The 24,288-nt window shown below is 39.9% G+C and overlaps 1 protein-coding gene across 4 annotated transcripts in view; it reads right to left on the bottom strand.

Moving 5' to 3' along the window:
- LRCH1 (leucine rich repeats and calponin homology domain containing 1) overlaps positions 1-24,288 on the bottom strand; it is a 220,934-nt gene that overhangs the window by 88,691 nt on the left and 107,955 nt on the right. For all 4 annotated transcript variants that reach the window (XM_027973552.2, XM_027973554.2, XM_027973551.3 and 1 more), the window contains exon 2: positions 20,326-20,470. In XM_027973552.2, the coding sequence (XP_027829353.1) occupies positions 20,326-20,470 (145 nt within the window). The remainder of the gene's footprint in view (positions 1-20,325; positions 20,471-24,288) is intronic.

The following is a 24,288-nucleotide window of genomic DNA, read 5'->3' as shown; positions in this document are numbered from 1 at the left end:
ATTCAAAGGCATGCTGTGGAGAACCAGGCTGGGCTATAAAATTTCATGCCAAAACAAACCAAGTTACTTGTTCCAGCCCGGAGAACCAGGATTAAAACGTGTCATCACACAACCGACCTTCTCCCTCCCATCTTCTCTAGGATCCTGTCATTTCTCTGGAAGAACATGAATACCCAGGGATCATCATCTCTGTTTACTACTTGGTTTCCAGGGCTTCCCAGGTGGAACTAGGGGTAAAGAATCCACCTGCTAATGCAGGAGACGCAAGAGCCATGGTTCCAATTCCTGGGTTGGGAAGATCCCCCGGAAAAGGAAACGGCAACCCACTCCCGTGTATTCTTGCCTGAAACATTCCATGGGCAGAGCAGCTTGGTGGGCTGCAATCCATGGGGTCGCAAAGAGTCAGACACCACTGAGCCTGAACACACACACATTCCAAAAAGGAACAGAAATAATGATGTGAAATCACTAACCATCACAAACCTATGAAGAAAATGTCACAGTATGCAGCTAAAGGACACAAAGAAAGCAGGGCCGGTCTCATGGTGAGAACGCCCCAGGCTCACCCGACGTGAGTCTCGGTGAAGGAAAGGAATAAACAAGGACGCAGGAGTTACTGTATAACTGCTTCTCTGAATGCACTGTCTGTGCCTGGACTGCAGTGAAAAGCAGCTACTTCACTTGAGCCAAGTAAGCTTCCTCTTGCACAGAACACCTCTCTTAATTGTATGTTCTTTCTGCATACCCTGTTCCCCTTTCATCAAAGGCAGAGTAACGTTTTTTTCTGTTGTGTATACGACACTTGGCTGTTAATTGTCTTCATGTCCACACAACAGTGAACAATACCCATAGAGAATGATTTCCTTTTTCCGGCTTGGTTCATTCTGAAAACCCACCACAGCAAAATTTCTCACCCTCACTTCCCCAAGTGACTTAATACTTCCCCTCGTGGCCAGCCTGCCCCCTTCATTCCCACCATCCTCACATGCCTGAGCCAATGACCAACAGCAACCAGATCCTGGCTTTAAGTGGCCTGGAGATATCTTGGTCAACTTTAATTTTAAAAATATAAATTCTACAAATATAATTTAATTTTAATAATATTTTACAGGGTATTTTTAGATAGAAATGTGAAACTCTGCATGTGCATAAAATCTGGGAGTCTATATTTACATCTAACTTTGAAAGGAGTTCTGCTACCTACCACTTGAGGATGACAATCACTTGAAAACTTAAAACGCTGCAAAACTAGAAACAGAGGGTCATCATTTCAAGTGAATCTTAAACCAGTTCTTGAACACTACACCAATCCATTTCACACCCTCCACAATAAGGGCCATGCTCTGAGAAGGTTAAAACTGAACTTCAGAAAACTAAAAGAAAAGGAGGAAACAAAGAGCAGTTCAAAATTCAGGCAAATTGCTGCACCAGCCATTTCGCTGTGCATTTTTGCTGTGCATACCTGCACCATATTTGGCTTCTGCAACTGAACTGGTTTCCCACAATAACAGCCATCAGCCTCCTCTTGAGTATAAATAAACCCTTGCTTCAAATATTCTGGTTTCTGACACCCCTAATGGTTAGCAACCACTACTAATGTCTGTAATTAGATTTCAGAGTACAGTTATTGATAACTTTTCCCTTTCTCAGTTACTTCCTCTCCTTTTTTCTAAGAGCTCTTCAACTCTAAAACGACAAGGCTCTAAAAACTATTCCTTAAGTTTCCTCTATAATATTGATCATGTCCTTCCTTCATTCTAAAATGGAGCTAAATGTTCAAAACCAAGGAAGCTTTGAATTTCAACGAGAACTCTGCAACCTGACACCAGCAAGAATATTAATTGGCCAGACACCTCCAGAGGCAACAACCTGGATTTGAGGTTTTAAGTATTAAGAGTATAGAGGCCATAGCCTTCTGTAAAACATTGTCGCTGGCAACCAGGAAAATGATCCCTAAGTGGCTGGGAAAGATATATCAGCACTGAAGAAAATTCTCCCACTTTCGAGAACCATCTTCCATGCAGAATGGACGCCACCTTTCTGCTCCCAAGAAGGTGTGCCTCAGTTACCTGCCTTCTCCTCTCTGCCACTCCACACCAAAACCAAGGAAATACATCTTTCTTTACTTTAACATTTTTCCCTGTTAAAAAGGAAAAGGCTACTGACACTGATTTAAATGAGAACTGGCTGCTCAGATCAACTTATACCCAGGGACACTGAGTTAACATAACATATTCATAATAAAACTTAAAGTGCTTGAACATCTTTGCTTATCATTTGAAGATGTGAACCTCTCTATCTATTTCCAGGAATTTTTGAATGTTTGATACAGGTAGACTTGTAGGAATATAAGTCTCTGTACACCCTTTTCTTCCCATGTGTCCTTCCAAGGAAGTGAGCCTTCAGAAAGCTTCCCTCATGACAGCCAATAATGATACAGTTCCACTTAACTGCTCTAATACCCAACAAATCAGCAACATAGCCTCATTCCTAAAAATACTATAAAATCCACTTACTTGACTCAAATACTCAAATACTAGACCTCTTACTACTATTTTTCTCAACCCACATTGGAATTCATGAGACAAAGCATGCTACAAACTTCATTCAACAATTCAATGGACTTTTCTTGGGTGGTTCTTATGGATAAGGCATTGTGCTAGGCAGGACAACTATCATCTTATCTGTATTCGCAATAATCCTATAATAAAGTATCAAATCCCCTTACTTTTCAGACCAGGGGCTTCCCCTGTGGCTCAGAGGTAAAGAATCCGCCTGCCAACGCAGGAGACACAGGAGACATGGGTCTGATTCCTGTGCCAGGAAAACCCCCTGAAAGAGAAAACAGCAACCCACTCCAGTATTCTTGCCTGGAGAATCCCACAGACAGAGCCTGGCAGACTACAGCGTATGGGGTCGCAAAGAGTCACACACGACTGAGCAACTGAGCACGCGGGCACACACTTTTCAGACACAAAACTAGGTTGTTCAGAGAATTTAAACCATTTGCTTCAAGATGTCCAACTAATGAGTCACTCTGTGCTAAGATATGAAATCAGGCGGGTTGGGCTTCAGGTCAACGTCTGTAGTTTTCCCTCAACACAATATAGCCTCTGCTCATTTTACTTTGGAATAAAAAATAAAGGCAAACCACAGCAAAAGAGACACAGATGTAAAGAACAGACTTTTGGACTCTGTGGGAGAAGGCAAGGGTGGGATGATTTGAGAGAATAGCACTGAAACATGTATATTACCATATGTGAAATAGATCACCAGTCCAGGTTTGATACATGAGACAGGGCGCTCAGGGCTGGTGCACTGGGATGACCCAGAGGGACAGGATGGGGAGGGAGGTGGGAGGGGGGTTCAGGATGGGGAACACGTGTACACCCACGGCTGACTCATGTCAATGTACGGCAAAAACCACTACAGTATTGTAAAGCAATTAGCCTCCAATTAAAATAAATTAATTAAAAAATAATAAAGGCAAACCAAGAAAGCAGTAGGAAAAGGCCTCTGGATTTTAAGCAAGATGGAGTGAGGTGCTAGGCTGGCGATTCAATAACTGGTTTCATATAAAAAGCAATGGAGAAAGGGTCAAAGATCGTCTCTGAGATTCCAAGCTGGGGGGTGGGGGTCCAGAGAAAGGCCGTAGGAGCATGGTCAGGAACAAGATTCCAAATACACTGATTTGGGAAAGAAAATAGGCTCAGTTTAACACAGGTTGAATTTTGAGGCACTGAAAGGCATCTAAGAAAAATTGGATTTTAGTCAACTGGGAAAATGAGGACTAGTGTTAAAATAAGTCAAAGTGACAGAGAATGTACTGGACACACATACATAAGGCATGAGGTCTGAAAGACAAGATTTAGGGACCAAAGATGGAGTTTTGGGGAATACTAGAGTGTTCTTGCCTGGAGAATCCTAGGGACGGGGGAGCCTGGTGGGCTGCCATCTATGGGGTCGCACAGAGTCGGACACGACTGAAGCGACGTAGCAGCAGCCGCAGCAGCAGCAGCATTTAGGTGAAGAAAGAGACAGAACATCCAGACACAGGAATAGAGAAGAAACAGAAAGGAGGAGAAGACTGGGCAAGAAAGCACGTGACCAAACCAAGGAAAGAAAATGCTTTGGTGTCAAACGCTGAAAGGAATCCGGTTAGTTTTTACACCTACTGAGTGCTGTGCTGCCTGAGTGTACTGATAAAAAGTGAAATGTACACGAATCTAAAGTGTAACTCCTACCAAGACAGGCCACATCCCTCTGAGCGGTGATCCCCTACCTCCGACTTGAACGTGGATCAGGTATTTCAAAAGTGTTGGAGCAACCAATATTTCTTAACTGCGTTTAAAAATTTAGTGACTCTTAACAAAAACTTTACTGGACTATAGCTGCTTTACAATGTTGTATCAGTTTCTGCTGTACAGCAAAGTGAGTCAGCTATATGTTTACATATATTCAGGCTTCCCAAGTGGCTCGGTGGGTGTAGAATCCGCCCGCAGTGCAGGAGACCTGGGTTCAATCCCTGGGTCAGGAAGGCCCCCTGGAGGAGGGCATGGCAATCCACTCCAGCATTCTTGCCTGGAGAATCCCAGGGACAGATGAGCCTGGCAGGTTACAGCCCATAGGGTCGCAAACATTTGGACGCGGCTGAAGTGACAGAACAGCGCAGCACATACATATATCCCCTTTTCGTTGGATTTCCTTCCCATTTAGGTTCCATAAGAGCACTGGGTGGTTCCTCGTGTTTCACACAGGTTCTTATAGAGTCAATAGCGACAGCTTAGGGTGAACCATGTTGGATTCGTGACCTCCCGAAGACTGAGCTTCGGGACCAGGGACCAGGCTTGATCACTCAAGAGCTTTTGTGTAGCAGAGTTTTACTAAAGTGAAAAAGGAACACAGAAAGCTTCTGACACAGACAGTAGAAGGGGGACGGAGAATGCCCCCTTCGCTAGTGTCAGCAAGGGAGTGATTTACAATAAATCAAAAGATTGTCTCAAGTTTGTGAAAATGTTATCAGACCCACTCCCACAATTTACATTTTAGGATAACAGGATTAGAACTTAACAGTAGAAAGATCCTACTAGACCCACTCCCATAATATGCATTCTAAAATATCAGGATTAGCCAGCGGGTTTTCAGGAAGGAGAAACTGTCCTCAAGCAGGATACACTGTTGTTGTATAATCCCTAGCAGAGTTTAAACTGAGCTGTTTGTTGTGTAATCATCAGTTTCAGACTTGAAGAAAAAAAATCACTTTAGGTGAGTCTAAGGAGTAGGCAATGCCAACCCACTCCAGTACTCTTGCCTGGAAAATCCCATGGATGGAGGAGCCTGGTAGGCTGCAGTCCATGGGGTCACCACTAGTTGGACACGACTGAGCAACTTCACTTTCACTTTTCACTTTCATGCATCGGAGAAGGAAATGGCAACCCACTCCAGTGTTCTTGCCTGGAGAATCCCAGGGATGGGGGAGCCTGTTGGGCTGCCGTCTATGGGGTTGCACAGAGTCAGACACGACTGAAGCGACTTAGCAGCAGCAAGGAGTGTAGAGAAAAAAAGTTTGTCTTTTCCTCTTCCTTGAGAACCCCAGACCCCTTTCCCCTCCTCAGGGATCCCAGGCTTCTTATCCACCTGCCTAGGAACTGGCACTCTCAATAGTGTCTATGTGTCACCCCAGTTTCCCAATTCCTCCTACCACGCCTCTTTCCCCATTTGTTCTCTATGTCTCTTGTCTTTCTGTTTGTAAATGAGATTATCTACACCAGTTTTCTTCATTCCACATATAGGCACTAATAAAAAAAAATTAGTGACTCTTGCGGCTCACCCAGTAAGGACTCCACCTGCAAGGTGGGAGGCCTGGGTTTGATCCCTGGGTTGGGGCAATCCCCTGGGGGAGCGCATGGCAACCCACTCCAGTGTTCTTGCCTGGAGAATCCCCATGGACAGAGGAGCCTGACGGGCTGCAGTCATGGGGTCGCAAAGAGTTGGACGCGACTGAAGCGACTGAGCATGAGCACAAGGAATAAAGAAAGCGAGACATCCTGTATGGATCTTATCCTGTAAGGGCAAATGAAGGACTCCAGACTGCTGGTGATAACTCTTGAAACAAGTGTCTGCAGATTTGGGCACCGCTGTCAGATGCTCAAAGGCTGCCTCTGCCAAGGCCCCTAGGCTGTTCTCTCCTGATCCTGACATCACGGGATCTCTTCCTAAGACTAATGCACCAGAGGTAACAGTTTTCTCAAACTCCCTGAAGATCACCCATTTACATGACTGGCCACACAAAAGTGAAAGCAATGTGCGGCCTTCAAAACACCCCCACGCTGTCTTCGGTCTTCCCCACCTACTACATGCAAATGGCCTCTCACAGTCTGGAATACAGGATGTGAAAGAAGTTTCCCAGTCCCTCCTGAACATCTCTTTATTTTTTTCTTCTACCTACGAGTACATGCGTGCTCCATCACTTCAGTTGTGTCCTACTCTTTGCAACCTTCTAGAATGCCAGGCTCCTCTGTCCATGGGGTTCTCCAGGCAAGAAAACTGGAGTGGTAATATACATGCTTCAGTGTTACTCTCTCAAATCATCCCACCCTCGCCTTCTCCTACAGAGTCCAAAAGTCTGTTCTTTACATCTGTGTCTCTTTTGCTGTCTTGCATATTGGGTCATCATTCAGTTCAGTTCAGTTCAGTTCAGTCACTCAGTCGTGTCCGACTCTTTGTGACCCCATGAATCGCAGCATGCCAGGCCTCCCTGTCCATCACCAACTCCTGGAGTTCACTCAAACTCATGTCCATCGAGTCGGTGATGCCATCCAGCCATCTCATCCTCTGTCATCCCCTTCTTCTCCTGCCCCCAATCCCTCCCAGCAACAGGGTCTTTTCCAATGAGTAAACTCTTCGTATGAGGTGGCCAAAGTATTGGAGTTTCAGCCTCAGCATCGGTCCTTCCAATGAACACCCAGGACTGATCTCCGTTAGGATGGACTGGTTGGATCTCCTTGCAGTCCAAGGGACTCTCAAGAGTCTTCTCCAACACCACAGTTTAAAAGCATCAATTCTTCGGCACTCAGCTTTCTTCACAGTCCAACTCTTACATCCATACATGACCACTGGAAAAACCATAGCCTTGACTAGATGGACCTTTGTTGGCAAAGTAATGTCTCTGACCATCTTTCAAAAACCACCACAATATTGTAAGGTAATTAGCCTCCAATTAAAATGAATAAATTAATAATAATAAAAAGGAATACTGGAGTGAGTTGTTATTTCCTCCTCCAGGTGACCTTCCCGATCTAGGGATTGAACCCGCATCTCCTGTGTCTCCTGCATAGCAGGCAGATTCTTTACTGCTGAGCCACCAGGAAAGCCCCTCTTCTACCTACAGTCCTGTTCAAATAGTTCACACAGTGACACAGTTCTTGCACATGGTAATATAAATTACTTGGCATATCAGGAAAAAACTGTAAGTAATTTTGATACAGACATAAACTACGTGGAGGGTCTTGTCTAGCACATCCTTCCAGATGATCTCTTTCACTGACTTCAAGTTATTTTACAACTTTGTGTTTGCAGAAATGATCATAGTGCAAATCATTTCTGTTCATAGAAATATAGATGAATCATGAGGAGTGCAGAGGAGCTGCAGCTGACTTCTGCCCTCTGGATACTGACCAGCTTTGCAACTACGTGTCAACTCATTTCAGCAAGTCCACTAGAGTGTGTGTGTGTGTGTGTGTGAAACTTTCACAGATGTACATTTTACATTTGTATGAGAGTTATAGTTTTATCTTTTATTTTTTTAAAGAATTATCTTTAACAGGTGATTAGTTTTAGAGGAAGTCTGGTGGTGTTTCACCAATAAAATCTCAGTACAGACAATTTAATTTAAAGATACAGCTGCTACAGACTTTTGGTCAAGGTGATTCTTTTCCTCATTATGTAATACAGAGCTCTCAGAAACTGAAAATATCCCTCCACCCCACTCCAGAGAAAGTTCAGTCTTACTAAGGAGCTGAGGAGAAGGAAACAGTCTTAAACCTGACTACTAGTGGGTGAGTGATGCACTTTTCACTCTGCACTTTTCAGTACTTATCTGTTTCTCAAAATGGATTGCCTATTTTAATAATCATTAATAATAAATACATACATATTTTAAATGTGCTAAATAAAGAATAAATCAGCCTGGGTGGCAGCTCTGTGAACACACTGTATATTATAGTGTTTCCCAGGGCCTTTCTCTTCTCTACTCACATTTCGTCTTATCTTTCAACACATCCAGTCCATACAGATTCCTTGGCCTCTGAACAAGACATCACTAAGGCATATGCTTTTTAACCTCATTCTCTTTTAGGCATGAGGTCAGTTCCCAAAGAGTTCTCTAGGTGATACAGCATTCTGCTAAATCCCTGTTTAGAAACAGATGTTCTGAAAAGCACTTTCTAGGAGATGCTCATACACAGACCTCACCAAAGAAGGGGGCTTCCCTATAGCTCAGTGCAGGAGACCTGGGTTCAATCCCTGTTGGGAAGATCCCTTGAAGAAGGAAATGGCAAACTACTCCAGTATCCTTGCCTGGGAAATACCATGGACAGAGGGGCCTGGTGGGCTGCAGTCCATGGGGTTGCAAAGAATCGGGCACAACTGAGTGACTAACACTTTCATTTTCACCAAAGAAAGGAGAAGAGTTCTGATAGAGTGATACATGGACTTTTCTTAAGTAGGTGTACCTGTTATCATCCAACAGAAGCTTTTCCGTGGAGTATATTTTTAGGAAATGGCGGTGGCTCAGTGGTAAAGAATCCACCTCCCAATGCAAGAGACGTGGATCCGATCCCTGGGTCTGAAAGATCTCCTGGAGTAGGAAATTGCAACCCACTCCAGTTTTCTTGCCTAGAAACTCTCAAGGACAGAAGAGAGTGGCCAACTACAGTCCATGGGGCTGTAATGAGTCTGACACGACTCAGCGACTAAACAACAACAATCTCCTACTTACACTCTAATGGAGCTAATGGCATTCACTGTGGTTGGAAATAAGTAACTTCTTTTCTCCTAGGGAATTTGGAAGGCAGACTTTCTCTGGTTCTCTTATTCTCTTTTTATGAACAGAAGGACTACACACTCAGTAGAATGGATCAATTTTCTTATATCATTTTCCCATCCCTTTCTGCAAAGGTTTGCCAGTTGCCAAATGGAGTTTCAGAAAAACACTGCCTGATTTCAGGAGGATAAGGTAGATAAGCTGAGATTACAAGACAACACAGTTCCCAATGATCCAACTCTCAAAATGACCCAAATCTTCTAGCTATTTGGATCTCACCATTCAGAGAATAAGCATAAGAAAAAAAAGCAAGAGAGTTCCAGAAAAACATTTATTTCTGCTTCATTGACTATTCCAAAGCTTTTGACTGTGTGGATCACAATCAACTGTGGAAAATTCTGAGATGGGAATATCAGATCACCTGACCTGCCTCTTGAGAAACCTGTATGCAGGTCAGGAAGCAACAATTAAAACTGGACATGGAACAACAGACTGGTTCCAAATAGGGAAAGGAGTATCTCAAGGCTGTATATTGTCACCCTGCTTATTTAACTTCTATGCAGAGTACATCATGAGAAACGCTGGGCTGGAAGAAGCACAAGCTGGAATCAAGATTTCCGGGAGAAATATTAATAACTTCAGATATGTAGATGACACCACCCTTATGGCAGAAAGTGAAGAGGAACTAAAAAGCCTCTTGATGAAAGTGAAAGAGGAAAGTGAAAAAGTTGGCTTAAAGCTCAACATTCAGAAAGCTAAGATCATGGCATCTGGTCCCATCACTTCATGGGAAATCGATGGGGAAACAGTGGAAATAGTGTCAGACTTTATTTTGGTAGGCTCCAAAATCACTGCAGATGGTGATTACAGCCATGACATTAAAAGATGCTTACTCCTTGGAAGGAAAGTTATAACCAACCTAGATAGCATATTGAAAAGCAGAGACATTACTTTGCCAACAAAGGTCCGTCTAGTCAAGGCTATGGTTTTCCAGTGGTCATGTATGGATGTGAGAGTTGGACTGTGAAGAAAGCTGAGTGCCGAAGAACTGATGCTTTTGAACTGTGGTGTTGGAGAAGACTCTTGAGAGTCCCTTGGACTGCAAGGAGATCCAACCAGTCCATCCTAACGGAGATCAGTCCTGGGTGTTCATTGGAAGGACCAATGCTGAGACTGAAGCTCCAGTACTTTGGCCACCTCATGCGAAGAGTTGACTCATTGGAAAAGACCCTGATTCTGGGAGGGATTGGGGGCAGGAGAAGAAGGGGATAACAGAGGATGAGATGGCTGGATGGCATCACTGACTCGATGTACAAGAGTTGGGTGAACTCCAGGAGTTGGTGATGGACAGGGAGGCCTGGTGTACTGCAATTCATGGTGTCGCAAAGAGTCAGACACAACTGAGCGACTGAACTGAACTGAATTCAGACAGATCATGTCATGGCATCTGTTCTGACAGTCCATCTGCTACAGAGAGTACACAGGTATTCCAAGAAATAACAGAGGACGAAATACAAAGCCTTACAGAATAAACTGCCCTCTTCATGATGAGTCCTCCTGAATCCTAAGCACCCAATCCCTCAACTCTTTGTAGATAAAGAACTACAGAATACGTATTTATTCTTGACTTTATTTCTCATCCCTGAAAAAAATGTCATTTGAGACTATTACATATGCCGAAACTCTTGGCTACATTATTTTATCAACATTTCTCCTTCCTAAGTTCTTAGAGCACAAGCATTCCTTTCAGAAATAGGATAATATTTTTAACATCATATTCTGCAATGTTCTAGCCACTACAGCATACGTTTTATTGCTTTTGAACATAAAGTGATGCATTTAGATCTGGATTGGGAACCCAAGGAAACCAATACGGTGTTTCTTTTTCTCAAAAACAACTCTTACAAAAACTTTATTTGTCCAGTTACTGTAACTGTTACTACAAGCAAGTAAGAACGCAAAGAGAACCAAAGCAGAACCCTGGCTTGGCCACTAGACCTCCACACTGCAGTCAAAACCTACTTCCTTAAAGCCCTAATTTCAGGGAAGAAGGCATGAGGATGCTGACAAGATTTTTTTAAAAGGAGGTGGGGTGTGGGGCAGAGATCAACAAAGACAAGATTGAAGATTAGGAAGTCAAATTGTCACAAACTTCAATATAAAGCCAAAAGGAACAAGACTAGTTCTCATCAAGTTTTATAATTTAAAAAAAAAAAAAAGTCAAAGAAATTCAGCACCATAGAGTCCTTCACAAATGAATGAGGTGTGTTCCAAAAGTACATTCCTGAGTCTAATTTGTTCATAAAACCAATAAAGTTAGCCTGGGTACCCAGCTAACACAATTGGCTATATGGTACTGCATTGTAATAGGCTTGCAATACCTTTCACATAAATAATGCATAAAAACCAAACACAAAAAAGAAAACATTTTCAATCTTATAGCACAGGCCCTTGAAAAGTACAGTAGTACAGCACAACAGCTGGCATACGGGGGCTGGCATCGAGGAAACAGGAAGGAAGAGCTGCGGACTAGAGGAGGGGGAGGAGGCGGGAGACGGCAGTACTGCACTCTACACAGTACTGTACAGTGCCCCAAACTGCAGCCATCTGTAGAGGATGCAGGCACACGACGACGTGCACCAGACACACAACCGATTCACGGGACTGAACACCAGACACACAACCGACTCATGGGACTGAACACGCGAACACAAGTGCATATACTTGAAAGTTTGTGACTTGAAGTTTTGCAGGTAGGGAACTTACTGTGTCGATTTGTTTTCAGGCAACCAACAAAGTATCCCACTGGAAGCAGAAGAGAGTGCATCAGATTTCACTAATGAGTCAAGTGCACAGTTCTTAGGCCATGCATCTCAATTGCTACGACTCTTTTCCATTAAGGAATCTCATGGTACTACCATTTTTCCTGCTTTCACACTTAACCGCACTTTCACTCTCGATATGTTAAAGGCATAGTCATGCTTAAAAAATATTACCCAAATATAAAGAAATGAGAACTAACAAAGAGACTAAAAATGTGAGAGAATGAGAAGTCTGACATCTAACCTACAGGGAGTACACTAAAAAAATAGAAGTAACAGAGAAATAGAGGAAGGTGCAGTATTTAAAAAGGTAATAACTTTTTTTTTTTAGAATTATGAAAGACATGAATCTTTAGACTTAGGAAGCAAAATTAAGTGTACAGTCAGATAAATCTAAATAATATATCTCTGTACATATCATAGCATAAAGTGCAGAAGCACCAAAGACAGATATGAGAAGAAATCAAATGAAAAAATATAGAAGATTTTCTACAAACGCAAAACAGAGGCCAGAAAATCTAATATCTTTGAAACACAATAGAAAAGAGCTGTCAACTTAAAACGTTATATTAGTACAAATGAAAATTGTATACAAACAGTTGAATCTTAAAAATGAGTAAAGAAAGTCATTTCAGAAAAAGGCTGCACTCATATACTCTCCCTGAAGGCACTACTGAGGAATGCATGCTATAAAAGAGCAAACCCCTAAAATAAGTGAGATGCAAAAGCAACAGTAAGTTACACTTAGTGGATTCACTAGAATCCAGTCCACAACACTTAGCATACATTCTTTCCAAGTTTATGTGGAATATTTACAAAATTAACTATGCATGGGCTATAGCGCAAATATCGCCCAACCTAAAGAACCAATGTCAAACAAAACATCCTCCAAATGTAATGCAATTAAAAATCAATTTTAAAAGACAACTATTAAAATCTATTCTACAGAAAACTCATGGGTCAAAAATGAAACACGGGAAATCAGAAATGATTTAGGAGTGAATTTTTTAAATACTATATATAAAAACTTCTAGGAATCACCTAAACTTGAGTGCTAAAACACTAAAAACAGAGAAACCCAGGGCCTTAAATGCTCCTATAAGAAAAGAACAATAACTGGAAGCTCCATAAATTAAAAAAAGACTAAAACTATTAGAAAGTAGACCAAAGGAAATATGACAGTATCAGAAATTCATGGGAAAGAAAATATCAATAGAGTTATTCATTGAAATTTTAAAACATACACAAAAAACAGACTTCTGAAAAAAAATAAAAAGGGAAAAAGAAAGGCACAAATTTATAAGCATTAAAAATTTTTAAAGCATGGATAGAGTAGCATGAATATTTTTAATTCCCTTATTTAAATATTTAGGTTGGCCTACTGGAAAATTCTCTAACTATGTGTTTTAATTCATAAACTATGTTTACAATTCTGAAATGGTCCAAAGGGCATGGAATGCAACAGAGCAAACAAGATGAGAACGGGGAAAGTGCTGAGCAAACAGTGAAGGCCACAGAAATAAGCTTCCCTAATTCCCGCGATTGTTATTTATGAAATAATGTGTTTTAGGGATGCATCACTTTCCTATTTCCTATCTCAAGTAAAGAGTTGTTGAAGGGCTCAAATATGACAGTGTAACAGCTCAATCATATTTAGCTATTAAGAAGCAATGAGGTGGAGGTGATGATGATGACAATGGTGAAAATTTTTTCATCTACTACACCTGTTATAAAACTTGGTAAACTGTAACATTCTTGGAGGAACTATAAGCTTGTTGTTGATGAAACGGCAATGTTTCAAAGAGCTTTGGTCCATCTGATGAGAAATAGAAATGTAATCTGCAGCATGTTCATTTGGGGCTAACAGAAAAAACGTTAAGAATGAACACAAACAAGAAAATTTATACAGGGCATTGGGAGAGAGTGTTCATCCTATTTTCAGAAAGCAAATCTGCAGCACAAAGATCTTAAAGATTTTATTAAGAGCAGAAGCAGAACTGAAAACAAACCCAACAAATTCTGACAGCAGTCTAGCTATCATAAGCCATAATGCCCCTTTTGTGTTCCTCTGTTCTTTTTTTTTAAATACAAACACTGATCTAAAACCACGTCTGTGATCAGGTGATATGTAGAATGGAAAAATCCCTTTTGGAAGTCTTGCCAAGCTTAGGCTATACTAACAGGAATGGAGTCTGATAAGAAATACCTATTATGAACATATTCACATTTAATAAAGCCCTTCAACTACCAATGCTAATAACTTTCCCTGCACAATAATTTATAAATATGAACTAAAAATTTTAAGGGCTATTGCCTAAAGGTTCCACCTTAAAAACAAATGCCCAGAAAACACATTAGAAAAGGCAAGGCTTAAACCCCAAGTTGCTGCTCCTGCGATGGGTGCCTCTGATGACCACTTTCTACTCCAGCAGTCTATGGGAAACATTTTCAAATTTTAAGATGATACTTCCAAATTCCAACATGGTTCATTGTATTTTGGTGTCTTCCTGCTGATCAGTCATTTCACAAAGCACAACCCAGTTACCAAAGGCCAGTTCCAAATATATATATATGTGTGTGTGTGTGTATATACCCAAAGGTATATATATATACCTAAAACTGTATAAAACTGTATATATATATACATATACCTATATATATATATACCTAAATATTCTCCTTTCCCCTTTAAACCAGATAAAAAGAAAGAGCAATACAAGTCTGAATGAGAAAAGCTCCTATGATCTTCATAAAAGAAAGAGTGATACAAGCTTGAATGAGCAAAACTCCTCTCCTTTTTTCCAGTTTAAGAAGACATCACCCATTTTCTCTGTTTCTAGAAAGACAAAAATACTATCCTATAATTGAGAGTTTCTTCAGGAAGGTCAATGCAAGGAGAAGCTGTATTTCTCAGGGATAAAATTAAGATTCTTAGAAACAATGAAATTAGTTTTTGTTCATAACAAAAATTATAAAATCTATGCTTTCTAAGGCAAGCCTAGCATGCAGGATGCTTCCCCCAAGTCCTTCAAATAGAGAGCTACAGTCTGAGGATTAAAGATTATTCTCCCAATGAGCCCCCAAAGGAATGTGGGGATGCAGGTTATATACAGCCATCAGGAAGCTGGCTCTTTCTGCACATTGTTTAGCAGCCAAAAAGGATGCCAGGCTTCAGAAAAAATAGCCAAAAAAGATTCCTTGTATGGTGTGATAACATTCTGCTCAAGAGACAGCCCGCTTCTTTACAGGCAATACCTAAGATGCTGGCAGAGAAAGGGGCTTCTAATGAATAAACCAGTTCCTGGCTCTGTGCATTTCACCCCAGAAAAGTAAAACCACTAACCAAGAGTTCTGGAAACACTATGATCAAATTCTGTGCCTTTTGGGGGCAGCTTCTGTTCCCCCAAATCTCTGAGATGAAACTTTGAAGCTAAGCTCCCTATTCCTAGTTTCATTCACAACACCCAGACACTTGCCAAAAGCTTTTCTGCTCTGCGTTCTTCTAAAAACTTTCTAAGGTACATTTTCTTCATGAGTCTCATCAACAACAACCTCTCCAACTGCTTAAAATAGGTTTTACACTTTGTGAGGTCTTCCCGTGTAACCCAGGTTCAAAGTGTTTGTTCCGATATAGGAACAAGTCTTGCTTAATCACTTATATTGTTCTTGGCCACATTTCTCAGATTAAGACACTTTCTAACAGGAAAAGACACAGTGGCACATATATTAAATCAACATAACCTTTTGTTGTAAACACCAAGAAGAAAAGATTACAAGCCCAGTTTCTTCAAAGGCACACTACATAAACAGCAATAAAGTAATGTTTTCCACAAACAGGACATTTCTACGGCGAGAGCAAAAATAGGAAACAGCGAAGTGTTTTTAACTGTGTTTTACAATAAAGGTTTTCTTTCCATGTACTAATTAAACCCATCTCTAGTCTAAGATGGGAATTGGGTTGCTGGCACCAAACAGCCATTTGACATTTAAAGATAATGCCACTGAGAGATCCTACCAGCCAAGAAGCTACAGACGCAGTGACACACCACCACCATCACCTCTACTGGCTTCATCACAACGCCATCAAATATTTATGACTGTTTATTCGGCTGGAATATGCAATGCATCCCAGAGGGTGTCATCAATTTTGAATGGTTCCCATACGTTCAAAGTGGCTTCACAGGACATGTCTCTTGTTTTGGAACACACAAAAATCAGCAGTTTCTCCATGTGATTTATTTTAAAAAAGAAAACAATTAAAAAATACAGTGAGACCATGTCTAATGTTATGCACAGAAACATGAAATCTGTGGAATTTGAAAAGCAGCTTCTCTGTGTTATTTTCTCCAGCAGCTCTTTCTTTCTAGTTAGTAAGAGGAAAAATCCTAGGTGTACTATGGAAAAGAAAGTGTTTGGGGGTATTCATTGATATAGTCTGCTGGCTTGCCTATCTGTTAAAGCTATTTCAGACCGTGCTATATCTGACCCAGTCTACACTGTGCACTCAAAAGTAATTTACAGGATTTTCTTAATTTTCTGAAATGTATACTGACTTCCCCAACACATCTAAATTAGTTACAGTTTAGATTAAACGATTGATTTGATTAAATGCTTCTATCTAGAAGATATCTTTTCAGATGCCGTATGATACCACTTACATGTGGACTCTAAAACTAGTGAACATCATGAAAAAGAAACAGATTCACAGATATGGAAAACAAACCAGTGGTTACCCGTGGATGAGGGCATGGGGAGGGGCAATGCGGGGCTAGGAGATTAAGAGGCAGCAGCTACTGGGCTGGCCAAAAGGTTCGTTCAGGTTCTTCTGTACCATCTTACAGGAAAACCCAAACGAACTTCTTGGCCCACCCAATATTATGTATAAAATAAATAAGCATGACTTCCCCAGTGGTCCAGTGGTTGAGACTCCAAGCTCGCAATGCCGGGGGCCTGGGTTCTATCCCTAGTCAGGGAACTAGATCTCAGATGCCTAAGAACCTGCACATGGCAACAAAGATCCCGTATGCCACAACCAAGACCCAGCACAGCCAAATAAACAGAGTTTAGAAAATAAAAAAGCTATGAGGATATATTGTACCATACAAGCAATATAGCCAATATTTTATAATAACTATAAATGGAGCACAACCTTTAAAAATTGTGACTCACTGTGTTGTACACATGCAACACCTAATACTGTACATCAACTATACTTCAAATAAAAAATAATCACTCGATTAGATGGACTACTGAAAAAGAGCTTTCTTCATTGGCATAATACCCAATTTGTAATTATCTCACACACATACACACACAAAACCTGGACTGAAAGGGGATCGGCAGCTCCCCTACAAAGCAGTACTTTTTGCAGCATCCTGAGCATCTTGCCTCTTTTCCTAGGAAGTGGATTGGCAGCTTCTCTCTGAAGGCCAGGAGTCAACAGAATTCTACCATGCCTCTTTACCACACCCATTCATTTTATTTTGTTGACTTAAGTTTTCATGAGAAAGACACGAAGAGGCCACAGTGCCCAACCCTGGTTGTTGTGAAGGGGACATCTGTCATGATCACAGACAAGCACAACATTCTAAATTCCTTCTGGTTACCAGCTGCCTTCAGAGTGGGGGTGGTGGTGGCTGGGAGTGGAGATGGTAGCTTGAAGACAGAAAGAACTCACACAGACAACACTACTATCATGGGATGTTATTACTCAACATCTCTTAGAAGACTTACAGTTTAACTAGATGCCACTGGCATTTCCTAGATATTATTGTATTACACACTTATAGATAAACAGATGTGACAGTCACCCACCATTTCAGAAGCTACCAATAAACCATTTAGGCAAATTTAACATTCTACCTCTAATCTCTCCCACAAAGAAAAAACTCGGTTCCAAAGGTCTTATTCCTAGAATTTTCATTTCAAAAACCTAATAATCAAACAGGAGTTAAAGGTCTTATAAATGAACAGAAAAGATGACCATCTCCTGCTCACTTTAAAAATTGCTAAATAGTGTTGCTATTTCAGGTTACATTCTTAAAGAAAATGTGATAGAAGTCACCAAAGAAAACCATATATACATATATATATATATGTATGTATATATATCACCAGACTTTCAAAGATTTTAGAGGAGACACATACATTTTTCATACACGTTGACATATTCAGAGTATCTCTGAAAAGTAAGAGATATATTTTTCTTAATTTCCTCCATTTATTTATCAATTCCTTTGAAGAGTTATGATTCAACACTACAGAATATGTCTTAAAAGATGGTAATATTAAAGTAGGAAATGTGAGCAAAGAAAACCAAAACAAAATTAAAATGACCTACATAAATGATCCCTGGGTTGGAAAGATCCCCTGGAGAAGGAAATGGCAACCCACTCCAGTATTCTTGCCTGGAGAATCCCATGAACAGAGGAGCCTGGTGGGCTACAGTCTATGGGGTTGTAAGAGTCGGACACGACTTAGTGACTAAACCACCACCATATAAATGGGACCAAAAATAGACAAATTAAATCAAATGAGAAATGAGACCATTATAAGAAGAAAACAAAGTTTAAAAAGATGGGTGCTTAATGACCCCTTTACTTCTTTCCTTTCTTTTACCTAGAAATACAACACAAAACTGTTTACAATATGCCAAACACAACTTCAACCGTTAACAGTTCCAATAAATTCTCTCTGTTCTTAACTGAAAGACTCCTGAGATTCATATTCCAATATAGTCTTTCTACCATCTGAGAACAGTAACATTATTCTGCCTTCAACTAGCCTCAACATAAAAATTATCCTATCAAAAACAATTTTATTACTGCTTTTAAAGCAAAATATAAATGCTGAGATTAGATTCCCTAGTATTTGTAGAATTTTATAGTTTATATCATGCCAGAAGAAATACGTCATCCGTTACCCCAAGGTTCTCAGTGTATATATATTTAATACTGTACAACAATGCAAAGTTAAATCTATTTACTTGTTGCAAGCAGGCTGCTGGAGGTGAAAGTATCAGGGGTAGCTAAGTAAAATAAACAGACCAACTACATATGCTCTTGGGTTATTTCCCCTATGTGGGCTGGGACTAGAAGACGGATGTTTTAGGGAGATAATAAGCCATATCTATAGACATCACTATGCTGGCTCCATCAGGCAATTCCAGGTAATTAATATTCTGCTGCAGCAGAAATGGTATGAATGGTTCTTATACAAGATAACTCAAATGAACTAGAAACCTGGAAAATATGAAAGTTGGCTCTGTTGAGCTTCTAGCAGTAATAATAATAATAGCCTACATCTTATTTACCAAAAATGAAATAAAGGCCACTTAAAAACATGACTAGGATTTATTTTTCACTCCCAAGGGAAAAGATATACAGTCCTAATGAAATGCAAAGGAAACCCGGTTTTGACAACAAAGAAAGCTGCAAAAGGCTTCTAACTAACTATCAGTGGTAAACCAAACCAAACAAACAAATAAAAACTCTAAAATATAAGTGACATTATTCTCGATCATAAATTAATACTATACCTGGTTTACTGAGAATCTTGCTCCTTGAAGGTTGCCATATTTGTTACACTGCACCAACCCTGCTAGTCAGGTTCTATCCTTTGCACAGGAAGATAACACAACTGGCAACAGTGATGGCTACTCAGGCTTGAACTCTGCAACTGTGTTTTAATAGTAGAGACAGACTTGATAAAACAGCTCCCCCTCTCTCCTGATATCCCAGATGTGAGCCAGGATTTGAGTATCAAGGAGTCAAAATCAGGCCAGAAAAGCTGACAGTCACAGCAGTGGAAGTCTAAAAGTTAGGCCTTAAAACTCTTAGTTTTCGTAACTTCAGGGCTACTCAGTACATTAATAGGTTACACTGTGTTGTGCTTAATCAGAGTCAGTACAGACCACTGACCCAGACTCAGCAAACACTGACCTAATTTAATGGGCTAAAGACAGCAAAGTCAGATCTGGCTAAAGTGGCTCAGTGCTCCTCCTCAACCTTCTCTAGTGACCTAAGGTGAACAGGTTCAGTCACCTCTGGGTAGCAAATCCAATGGTTCCAATACCTCCAGAACCAGGAAGGCCCTAATTTGCCTCAACCATCAATCCTTTCTCACTTCCTTCAGCCTTCCTCCTCCAAAATCTATGTCAATATCTGAAGAAAACAGACCAACAACCTTCCAAGTATCAAAAAGACAAAAAGCATAAATCATGCTGTATCAATTATCTTAAGAAGCCAAAACATCTTGCCCTATTGACATTGAGAAGTCAAGCACCCAAAACAATATTAACGGCACTACAAACGTATTATAAAAGATATTTCTTCAATAATCTTCATGTGATTTATTTCAAAGGGTGATCACAAACGATCAGAGAGAAAAAAATTGACAGAAATGCAAGTGATCTTTTTTCTTTTTTAATTAAATTTGGTTACCTAAAAGGTGTCAACCTACCTTAAATTTAAGTAAGTCAGCATCTGCAGATTAATGATGGCCTCTGGAATGACTCTGATACAATTATGGTACAGATTAAGAATTTCCAGTGATACAAAATGGCACAATTCCATCGGAACTTCAACCAGTCTGTTTTTAGATAAATCTAAGAGAAAAGGAAAGAATATTTTGTCAATAAATCTTCAACATAATCCAATACAATCTTATCAACTATCAATACCTTTAACACATTTTAAAATAAATATTATAATCTAAATTTAGATCAGCATTATTTTTTGTACCACTCTTCCTACAGAGTTGTGATTCCCATTTCCTACCATTACAGCCCCATTCATATGGAAAAACAAAAATACTACTGAAACAGTTCTAGCTCTCTATATCAGTTTGTAAATTCAGGCCGGGTACAGGGTAACTGAATCAATATTTACTTTTTTCTCCATCTGAAAATGGTTTCTGCCCCAGATGAGTATGTAAATTGAATCCTTTAATATATCTGAATACACATGTTTGCCTTAATATTTCAACTATTTAATTCAATTTTGCATTCATAACATATTGTCTTTCAGAACATGTCTTTTATACCTTTTCCAAACAAACACACAGTAGATACTAAGCAAGTATTTCATTCACCAGAATTACTAAGTACCTACAATGTACTAGACAACCCTGTTGTCTGTTAAGGATGGATACCGTGTCTGCTGCATGATTTGCGGTAAAACTGTTCCCCTTGGCCAAGTGTACCAAAGACAGTAGCAATGGGGACTTCTCTGGTGGCCCACTAGCTAAGACTTTGCACTCCCAACGCAGGGGGCCCGGCTTCCATCCCTGGTCAGGGACCGAGATCCCACAAGCCGCAACTGAGAGCTCACATGCTGAACTAAGAGTCCATGAAGCCAAATAAACAAATGAATAAATAAAGACAATTTAAAATAAAGAGCAATAACAGTCTACACAGTAATATAAGCATACAATTGATAGCATCACCATCTCAACAATAAAAATATGCAATAGTCCTTAGCGTCCAAATCTAGGAATGGTGTGCATGACTGTAAAACGCCATAAAGCACTGATTACAAACAAGAGCTGCCACTCCGGAAAACAGTGACTCAACAGCAACAAATCACCTCGCCCTCAGTTAGGCAGGACTTCATCAGTATGAGCTGAAGATGTTCAGTAAATAATATTTCAGATTTACTTAAGGAATCACACTACCTGTTGTGCGTACTAATGAAACACAAATCAAAAACCTACCTCCCCAAATGACCTTCCAATAGATAAACACATGAATAAACAAAAGCAGGTTAGATGCCTTCAGAGGAAGAATTCTGGGAAAATTTTAAGGGACAATTCTGATCATATTTAAACCATTTCAAACCATGTGATCGGAAGGAAAGTTTTCAAATTCTTATTTAAATAGTAACAAATGATACTGATATCATCATCTAACAAAAAAGTATACAACAAGGAAACTATATATGAATCTCCCTTCTAAATACATGTGTGAATCTAAATTTAAAATGAATCAACAGAATTAAACACTTAGCTAAAAAGATTAACATACTAGGATCAAGTAGGATTCATCCTAAAAATGTAAGTATTTTCTGAATTATTTAAACACGTCGTCAAACTAAGAGTGAACCATGCAGTAGTATAGGATCATCTCTCCTCTTAACTTCTTTCTTGCCCTTCTCCTATGAGTCACATTACAATAAACATCTTTTAAGGTCTCTGAGAGTTTCAATAGGAAAGTCACATGCAAAACCATTAGCTGTCCAGGATCTGGCTACAGGATCACCCTAATCCTTTAACTGAGCTATTTTGGATTTTTCCAGTTTTTTCTTTTGAGAGTATTATTGATTATAAATAAAGGTATAAGGTGTTAACAGTGGGCACATGAATGCCTAGCCTACAATGAACAGACCAAATGAACAGACCTCCATGTCCAATGAGTTAGTGAGAATCTACCTATGTAACATGCCCTTATCATCCTGGGTTTGGGTTCCAGTCTCTGCATTAAAAGGGAGGAAATAACAAAACCTACATGGAGCTTAGACTCTTTCAATCCCTATAGAGAAACAGTTGCCTAGGTTAAATTAAAACAAAACTGAAATACAGAAAAATCACAAGTTTTCCTTTCCCATTTGTTTAGATTCACTATTCAGATGATAAATTATTGACGGATTCATCAATATTTACTAAGTACATGGTTTCTGTAGAAGAGAAAAACACAGAGGACTACTTTTTTTTTAAGTTTATAATTTGATAGATAAAAGGAGGCAAACCCTCAACCATAAGGTAAAAGGTTCCTATTGGGCTTTAAAAAAAAAAAAGATAGAAATAAGGAGGTAAAATCCAGGTGGGTATTTGTTTTCGCCCCTTGAGCACTCCCACTGAGCCAGACACCGTATCTGGAGCTTTGTGTCTAGTAACTCATTTAAACCAATGGAAGGAGCATCACCAACCTACCGATGAGTCAACTAGGCTCAGAAAGCTTCTGTGACTTGCCCAAAGCCACAGAAATCAGTAACCGCATTCACAGCTAAGTATATCTAACTCCAAGGCTGACCAAGTTCCCCACAAGGACCCACCCTTGCTCCTTGGAGTAATGGCCAGATCATGTAGCCCACAGCTAGATTATTAGGAAGATATGGCGATTAAATCTTCACTGCATTTCATTTGTCCAAAATACAATAAAAATCAAGTCAACATGTTCTGTGTAAAAACCCAGAGGACAAGAAAGTCAGAAACATTACGTTCAAAAAAGAAAGTACTAAAAACAACGGCACCTGATGGACTAAACTCTGGAAGTGGTTACAGGAAACTTGCTAAGGAGAAACTGGCTTAAACTGCCAATTATCCTAATCTTACATAAGCACTCTGTTTCACTGAAGAGTTAGAATGAGTTTTCAAATACGTCACTTATTTTTTCCTACTTGGGTCTGAATATCATCTAATTCTCAACTAACTTTCTTACTGGAAGAAAGAGGGTACCAAAAAAAAAAAAAAAAGGAACAGGTTTGCTTTCCTATGATTTACTGAGGCTCCTGCAGACATTATTTTGTACCCTTGGGCATCCACTAACTCACCATGGGAAAGATGCCCAGAAAGGCTAGGAAAGTCAGTCTGGATTAAGACATTTTGACTTTGATAATCCAGAGTGGATAACCCAATTATAAACAATGAGGAAAAATGTCTTACAAAATTTGTTCAAAAATTTTCCTGTCATCTGAAAACAAAGAAATAAAATATGGTCTGATCCCTCTTTAAAAACAAAACAAAGAACCAAAAACAAACAAACAAAAACAGAACACACAAGAAGGAAGAAGAGAAAGAAATCCAGGATTCAGCTGTAATTAAAGTCATGAGCAGACAGTTCAGGGTGCCCGCACAGACGTTGAGTGTCTCTAACTGGGACTCTTAGAGGGCAGGTCATTGCTGGAGGCAGAGAGAAACGAAGCAGGAGCCAGGCGGTTGTAGTAATAATTACAGACAGACGGGAAGAATAAGAGTTCACAGATAACAGGCAAGTGTTAAGAACGCAATTTGTATCTTTATTTTGAAATACAACCCAATCCAGCTTGGGCAAATGAATCAGGGGCTGTGAAAAGTCCAGTAAGTTCTGAATGATAGAATATGTCAGTTCTTAAACTCGAGATAAACAGGGATGAAGAATTTGTGTTTATTTTTCTTGTGTGCTGCTCTAATTCTGTAATAAATACATGGAGCTATGAATGAAGCCACTTATGAAATCTTTTCCTAAATAAAATATCTTCCTAGTATATCTCAACCACGTTAGTATACTAGGATCACTTAGGAAGAAAGCTTTTAAAAATCCTGAAGCCTGGGGTCCATGGCCAGAAGTATTGGGGTGTGATTCGGGCATCCCTGGATGGCTAGTTGATCCCCACTATCCTTTTATTTTCAGACTTTATTTTCTTGGGCTCCAAGATCACTGCAGATGAT

This window comes from Ovis aries, chromosome 10, assembly GCF_016772045.2.
Source record: "Ovis aries strain OAR_USU_Benz2616 breed Rambouillet chromosome 10, ARS-UI_Ramb_v3.0, whole genome shotgun sequence".
NCBI classification, from domain to species: Eukaryota; Metazoa; Chordata; class Mammalia; order Artiodactyla; family Bovidae; genus Ovis; species Ovis aries.
This window is presented reverse-complemented; position numbering and strand designations above follow the sequence as displayed.